The 7,902-nt window shown below is 48.2% G+C and overlaps 1 protein-coding gene across 4 annotated transcripts in view; it reads left to right on the top strand.

Moving 5' to 3' along the window:
- The window catches only part of Tmem51 (transmembrane protein 51), a 57,447-nt gene extending 50,148 nt beyond the window's left edge, over window positions 1–7,299 (top strand). For all 4 annotated transcript variants that reach the window (XM_029558418.1, XM_008822670.2, XM_017795481.2 and 1 more), the window contains exons 3-4: window positions 4,264–4,811; window positions 6,200–7,299. In XM_029558418.1, coding sequence (XP_029414278.1) covers window positions 4,471–4,811; window positions 6,200–6,605 — 747 coding nt within the window. In that variant the 5' untranslated portion in view covers window positions 4,264–4,470 and the 3' untranslated portion in view covers window positions 6,606–7,299. The remainder of the gene's footprint in view (window positions 1–4,263; window positions 4,812–6,199) is intronic.
- The last annotated feature ends 603 nt before the right edge of the window (window positions 7,300–7,902 follow it).

Here is a 7,902-nt window from a genome sequence, read left to right as displayed (position 1 = left end):
ATACACATCTCATATAATTCCACCATATAGAGGGGATTGTACACATCCCATATAATTCCACTGTACAGAGAGGATTGTACACATCTCATATAATTTCAGTGTTTTGAAACTTTATAACATAATAAATATGTAATAGTAAAGACTGTTTCTTAACATTTCCCTCATGACCCTATAAAGGAGTCACTGGGGTTACAAATGTGTACCATTGCACACAGCTTCATTTCTTAAAAATATGTTCTTATTTCTTATTTTATTTTATGTATATGTGTGTATTGCCTGCATGTAGATAAGTGCACTCGTGTTGTGCAATGCCTGTGGAGAACAGAAGAGGCTGTTGGATCCCCTGGAACTGGAATAAACAGACAGCTGTTAATGGACAGTTTCTGGCATGTGGGTGCTGGGATTCGAACCCAGGTCTTCTGCAAGAATAACCAGTGTTCTTAACCTCTTAGCCATCTTTCCAGCCCCCCCCCAGCTTCGTTTTTTTAGCCTTCCTTCCTTCCTTCCTTCCTTCCTTCCTTCCTTCCTTCCTTCCTTCCTTCCTGTGTGTGTACACATGGGCATGTGCCACATCACACATGTGGAGGTCAGAGAACAACTTTTGGAAGCCTGTTTTCTCCTTCCACCATGTGCGTTCTCGGTATTGAACCCAGATGGTCATGCACCTCAGCACTGCTGAGCCATCTTTGACCCACACCTGAATTTCCAATTTTTAATTGGGTGCTGTGGATCTGAACTCAGGTCTTCATGTTTACACAGCAGGCACTTTACCCACTGAGCCATCTCCCAAGATTAGCCCTCCTGTGAACTCTTAATACTAAGTTACCCTGTGTATGTGTGTGCTATAGGCCTGTGGGGGACCACAAGGAATCATAATAGCCGGGATTTGTCCACCCCCAAGTTCCTGCCCCCGTGTTGGGAATCCCACACTGAGAACATGGACTTTGGCCACACACTGTACCTTTCCCACATTCACTTGTGTGTCTGTTCTCGTTTTCCTGTATGGTTTACACTGTGTATGGAGAAAGGCCCAGAGGGGTTAAGTAACTTGCCTAGCGTGGACACAGCTAGGTTTGGAACCAAGGCAATCTGGCTCCAAAGTCCTTACTTTTCTTCTCAGCTGCGCACGCTTGCATGTGCGCCCTCTGTTGCCCCAGAACACAAAATTCAGAAATAGAGTGGGCAGTGTCCTGCAGCCCTTCCAGCCCTAGAAGTGATTCTTGACTCAAATAAGAACATGTCCCCAACCTAAGATTTTGACATGTATGTTTGTATGCATAGAATATATCATCTTCATATTTTTTAATGTGAGGATAGCTGTCCAGTCTCTTTCCAATGTATTCACATGTACATATGCATGCGTAAGATATTTTTAAAAATTAGAAGCACACTGCATATAATGTTTTTTTCATTCATGTTGCTTGGCTTAAAAATGTATTGGTGGGGGAGGGCTGGAAAGCTGGCTCAGCAATTAAGAACACTGACAACTCTTGCAAAGGACTTGGGTTTGATTCCCAGCACCCACATGGTGGCTAACAACTATCTGTAATTCCAGGTCCAGGGTATCTGATGCCCTCTACTGACCTCTGTGGGTATTACATGGCATAGGTGCACTTACACATATGCAGACAATACACTCATACACATAAAATAAAAATAATAAATAAAATCTGAAAAAAATGTATTCATAGGGCGCACGAGATGCCTCGGTGGGTAAGAGTGCTTTTCTTGTTAGCATGAGTTTAAATCCTCAGGAATCACACCAAAAGCTGGATGTGGCCACACGTGCCTGTGGGAAATGGAGACAGGAGGCCACTGGGGCTGCTGGCTGCCAACCTAGCTCCAGTGAGAAACCCTGAATAAGATGATAGATCAGGACACCCACGTCCTTCTCTGGCCTCTGTATGTGAATGCACACCATACAGTTAATGTGCACATGCGTCCATATACACAGAGAAAAAACTATCTCAGTAGCTGCCTTGTCTCCACAGTTTATTAAGTGTGTGTCCTGTGATTTATTTAACCTCATCTGGATTATTCAGCTACCGAAGTGGCACAATGTATATCTGTGTACGTAATTTTTGGAAGTTGGAATTACAGAGCCAAAAGGTCTAAGCACTTTTGAAATTTATCTGCTCTCTATAACACCAAAATTTGCCTTCCAGAAGAGTATATCAACGTGCTCGTCCCATTCCCTGGCACACACTGGGTATTGATGGCTGGGTTTTGCTTTGGGTTTTGTTTTTTGTGTTGAAACAGGGTCTTACTACATAGCCCTGTATCTGGCCCAGAACCTGCTTATGTAGGCCAAGCTGGCCTCAGACTCACAGAGCTCCACCTGCCTCTGCCTCTGCCTCTGCCTTCCAGGTGCTGGGATAAAAGGCATGCTCCACTCTACCTGGCTTGTTAGCTATTTTCAAACATTGACAGCTTACAGCTGGGGAGATGGTTCAGTAGATAAAACGCCTGTCTGGAAAACATGAGGACCTGAGTCTTGAGTGGGATTCCCAGAACCTATGTAAAAAGTCTGCATGGACGTGTGCACCTATACCTCAGCACTGATGGCCAGCCAACCTAGTAGAATCAATGAGCTGCAGATTCAGTGAGAGACTCTATTTCAAATAAATAAATAAATAAATAATAAACAAGTTCCCTGTGTGCATGATACACAGAGAAAAAACTGGCCCCACTAAAGCTGTGTGCATTGGACCCCAGGTCTGTGCCCTCCACGGCATGAACATGCACACTTGTGCCTTCTACACCTCTTTGCCCTTATGAGTAAATGTATTGTGTTCTCAACTAACACATATAAACATGCACGTGCATTAACACCCCTACTCATTCATTCACACACGTGCATATGTGCTTGCCTGCACATAGCCATGCATACACACGGCCATGAATTTTGCATGCGGCCCTATCATGCTGAGCTAGGATCCCTGGTGTTCTTACTGCACCCCACCCCCATGCACCTTGCAGTTAGCCTGATGCACCAAAAATACTTAGTGGATGGGAAAAAAAGAAGGCTCAGACTTCAAGCCAACAGGGATGTTGTCCCAAATATTCTTAGAGTATCTTTTAACAATGTGGCCAGTTTCAGTTGAAGCTGGAGGTTTAACAAGAAAATATCCCCATGGCATCAGATTTCAAACGCCCTGTTGGCCCTGCTTTTGATAGATTGGAAAGAATGTAGAGTTGAAAACAGGGCCTGCCCTTCCAAACACCAGCCCAGCTTCACTGCTTGGCCAAGTTTCCTGCCTCAGAAACAGCTGATTGAGGAATAGGCAGCTTGGCGCAGGGTCTTCTCCTTTATAATCCCCCCAAATATTCTAGTCCACCACTTCCGTGACTTACTTCCCGGTTCCCTCAGCCACTGAGCATTATGGAATCCCAGGACTTTACTGTTCCCCAAAGCTAGGTCATTGAGCTGCATCACCGTAAGGGAGTTGTTTGGGTTGGGTTGGGTTTTGAGTTTGGGGTTCTCCTGGGCGTGGAGCTCAGATGAGGAACTTGCAGACTTCTGCCCCTTTCAGGAAGGCGGAAAAGACATGGCTGAGAAAGGGCTTGTCTCAGTCATTTCCCTGAACATGAGTACAGTGCACCCCATTTGAGACCCTGCTATATGGTGTGATAAGACGAAGGGTCCATTAGAAGAGACAGACTCCCCCCGAGTAGCTAGTGGGGCTTACAGGAGTTGGGGTGACCCAGAGACTGCGGCAGTGCTAGGAAAGGATGCTCAGACAAAGGTAGGCTGGAGCCTAGTGGAGGACATTGCTTGGCTAAGAGGGCTGTGAGTATCATTCTAAGGACACAGATTTTCCCCTGTGGTGTGGGAGCCAGTAAGGATAGACTGCAGCAGGCTGACTGGGCAGGGCCTATCCTTAGCTGCTGCCAGTCCCCAGGTAACCCTGTGACATGACTGATGATGGCCCATCCGTACCATCGCTCCTCTCCCAGCCATCTCCAGTGAGGCCTAAGATCAGACCACACTTCGTTAAACCCTACAGCATGTTTCCAATGTTCTGAGTGCTGACCCGTCTGCCTCCTGCAGGGACAGGTCTGGTTTTTCCTTTCCACGTGGGGGAGTCGGGGGTGTGGCTGGGCTTCCTCCTGCAGGTTCCCACCAGGAGTGCCAGGGCCTGTGAACCATCTGGAACACATCTGAGGTGAGGCAGGGTGGGGCCTGGTGGAGCTGCAATGCCTCCTGCCTCCCCAAATAGGAACTCTGCTGACTTCCCTCTGTTCTCTCTCTTTTCCCTTCAGACCCCTGGGCTGTGCCCGGATGTTGATGTTTGTGGAGAGCCATTGCTTGGTGCCCGGATGTTGATGTTTGTGGAGAGCCATTGCTTGAGAGTCTACTGATTTCCTTTACTGTGTGGGAAGTTTTTTGTTTTGGTTTTCTTTTTGCTGTTAACTGTTTTTTTAATTTATTTTCTGTTGTTGAGTCGGGCCTAGACCCACTCAGTTGCCATGATGGCCCAATCTAAAGCCAATGGCTCCCACTATGCACTGACAGCCATCGGCCTGGGGATGCTGGTCCTTGGGGTCATCATGGCGATGTGGAACCTGGTCCCTGGTTTCAGTGCCACAGACAAGCCGACGGCTCAGGGAAACAAGACAGAAGGAGGTAGCGGCATCCTCAAAAGCAAGACTTTCTCAGTGGCTTACGTGCTGGTGGGGGCTGGAGTGATGCTGTTGCTCCTGTCTATCTGCCTGAGCATCCGGGACAAGAGAAAGCTACGGCAGAGCGAGGAGCTGGCCCACATCCATCAGCAGGCTGGGGCTGGGCCTCCCACCCAGGAGGAAGACAGGTGAGACCTACCATTGCTCCCTCCAACCTGAGGGGCATGCTCACACCAGGTACACTGCTTCTGTGAGAGTCTTTTATTCTACAAGACTTTCTTCTGTGAAGGCTCCACCCACCATTTTACAAATACCTTTGTGCTTACTAAACCCAGACTTCCCAGATCAAGTGATTCGGGTAGATTACAAGTGTACCACAGGAACAATGGGCCCTGGGGCCCAGAGCTCCAAGTTGGTTGGCTGTCCCTCTGTCCTGAGTGCTCTGTGTGTCTACTTTGTAATTTTTTATTTCTTTATTTTTATGTGTATGGGTGTTTTGCCCACATGTATGTAAGTGCACCCGTGTCATTCAATGCCTGAAGAGGCCAGAAGAAGGCATCAGAGCCCCTGGAACTGGAGTTACAGGTAGTTGTTAGCTGCCATGTGGGTGCTGGGTGCTGAACCCCAGTCCTCTACAAGTGAAAACAGTGCTCTTAACTGCTGTCCAGTCCCCCTGCTTTGATTTGAAAAGGTCAAGACGCAGTACTGCACTTGCCCCATAATGCCACAAACACATCTAAAAGATAGATGATAGATGGAGAAATATGTCATAAAGGTTGGTGTAGCTGCTGTGATAAAATGTCCTGACAAAAGCAATTTAAGGGAGAAAGGGTGGATTTGGCTCAGGGTTCTAGGTCATAGCCCATCAGTGTGGGAGCACCAAGACCAACGGAACTTGAAGCAGCTGGTCACATCACACCACAGTCCAGAACAGAGAACAATGAATTCATGTGTGCCTGCTCTCTCTCTCTCTCTCTCTCTCTCTCTCTCTCTCTCTCTCTCTCTCTTTCTCTCCCTCCCCCCCTCCCTTTCCCCCTCCCCTCTCCCTCCTGAGTGTAAGGCAGCTGGTCACATTGCATCCATAGTCAGGAAGCATAGATGCTGGTGCTCTGCTCACTTCTCCTTTTTATTCAGTCCAGGACCCCAGCCCATGGGTTTGTGCCTCCCACGTTTAGGATGGGTCTTCCTACCTCAGTTAACCTAATCTAGAAATTCTCACAGACATGCCCAGAGACTTGTCTCCTAGGTGATTCTAGATCCTGTCAAATTCACAATCCATATTAACCATCACAACCTTGATATGTTTTCCCATCCATAAAATGGATGTAGTAAAAGCCCTTATGCATAGTGTGCTCAGAACAGGAAATTGGATCTTCTGTGCTACAACACTTAGACTAGTGCCCAGCTCACAGTAAACAGGGCAAGTGTTAGTATTGGTTACATTTAGAAGCCACATGTGGTTTGCAGAAATGGTGTGTGTGTGGCCCCAGTGCTCACATGCAAACCAGAGTCCACTCTTGGGGACTTTTAGTGAGTTGGGTGTGTGCTGACAGTGTACCTGTTTCTCACCCTGCAGCCAGGAGGAGGAGGAAGTGGCCTCACGGTACTATGTCCCCAGCTACAACGAAGTGGTGAACACCAGCTACTCGGAGGCCAGGGGGCAGGAGCAGAACCCAAGGCTGAGCATCTCACTCCCCTCCTATGAATCGCTGACGGGGCTCGATGAGATGACACCCACAAGTGTCAGGGCTGAGGTAGAGACCAGCCCTGGCCACACCCCGGACAGGCAGAACTCCAAGTTGGCCAAACGCCTGAAACCACTCAAAGTTCGAAGGATTAAATCGGAAAAGCTTCACCTCAAAGACTTTAGGATCAACCTTCCAGACAAAAATGTTCCTCCTCCATCCATTGAGCCTTTAACACCTCCACCGCAGTATGACGAGGTCCAGGGAAAGGCCCCTGATGCCCGGCCACCTGACTGAACGACCCCTCTGGCCACATCCCCGCCTGTCTCACCCTCCGCACCAACAGACTGCACTGAAGCAACTTCGGCCCCAGGTGAGGGTCCGATGCACACTTAGCCATTGGGATTGGGGATTTTGTGCACAGGAAGTGACTGGCCCGATGCTTCACAGAGCCTCACATAGCAGGTTCATCAGAAGGACGCTTGTGATTCCCTGGACTGCATCAAGAGGTGTGGCCCAAGCGTCTTCCCCATCTTCCTTCCCAACTCCAGATCGTAGGCAACACACTCCTCTTCTAAGCTGGGACAGGATCTTCAGCGACTGGTTTAGATCCTGGTTGTTTGTTTTCCTTCCACCATAGTTACTTTGTGTCTAAAAGGAGCCAAGTTTTGTGTCCGCTTCCATCACCGGAGTTTTGAACTGGAGGAGAAAATAGGATTTAGCTTTGACCAAAAGGACATGGGACTGTTCTGTGAACGCAACGGTGATTGTGTGGGGTGGGCTCAGGGGATGGCTCTCTAGGGGGCCCCCCATGTGGTTTGTTCTTTGAGGGCCTTAGGCCTGATCACCCTCAGCATGTGAAACATGAGGTTATTGAATTGGTACAACTCACCGGTCTCTTGTGTATTGAATGGCAAAAGAGGAAAACGTGTCCTGTGCCTTCTAAAATGTCATGCGGCTGAGCTTTTTATAATAAAGTATTTTATATGTAGCATACTGGACTGATGAGCTATTTTAGCAGCTTTCGAGTAAAATATCAATAATATCAGTTGGTAGACACGAAATATGTGATGCATGCTGAACGATGTTCTGAACACCGTGGGTATAAGTAATCCCATGTCATCTGTAACCAGTGGTACCGGTATCATCCAGCAGCTCACAGACCCTTAGGTGAAAGCACCCTGTGCCACACCACTGATGAGTCTCCCAGAGCCCAGGCTGTCTGGCTGCAGAGCCTGAGTTCTTATTCTGTGTGCCAAGCAGCTCAGGAAAGAACTTTTAGTTGTTGACTTGGAAGGAAGTCTAAGGATGCCCTCCTCAACCCACAGGCCACATGAAGGCATTGGTTTTTTAGAGCAGCTCACTCCTGTCTGAGCAGCTTCCTGTATCCCTCTCCCTGGAATAGGCCCCAAGAGAAAGCCCAGCCTGGTACCTGCCCCCCAGCACCGACCAGGGGTAACTATGTCCTCTCAGAGGGGACAGTAACTACTGTGCAATACATGCCACTGAGAAATTCGCTGGGGACCACAGACTGTTGAGGAGGGGAACCTGGGAAAGACCCAAGTCCAAAGGACTCCTGGGGATGTTTTTGGTT

Source organism: Nannospalax galili, unplaced genomic scaffold, assembly GCF_000622305.1.
Source record: "Nannospalax galili isolate Female #2095 unplaced genomic scaffold, S.galili_v1.0 scaffold548, whole genome shotgun sequence".
NCBI lineage: Eukaryota > Metazoa > Chordata > Mammalia > Rodentia > Spalacidae > Nannospalax > Nannospalax galili.
This window is presented reverse-complemented; position numbering and strand designations above follow the sequence as displayed.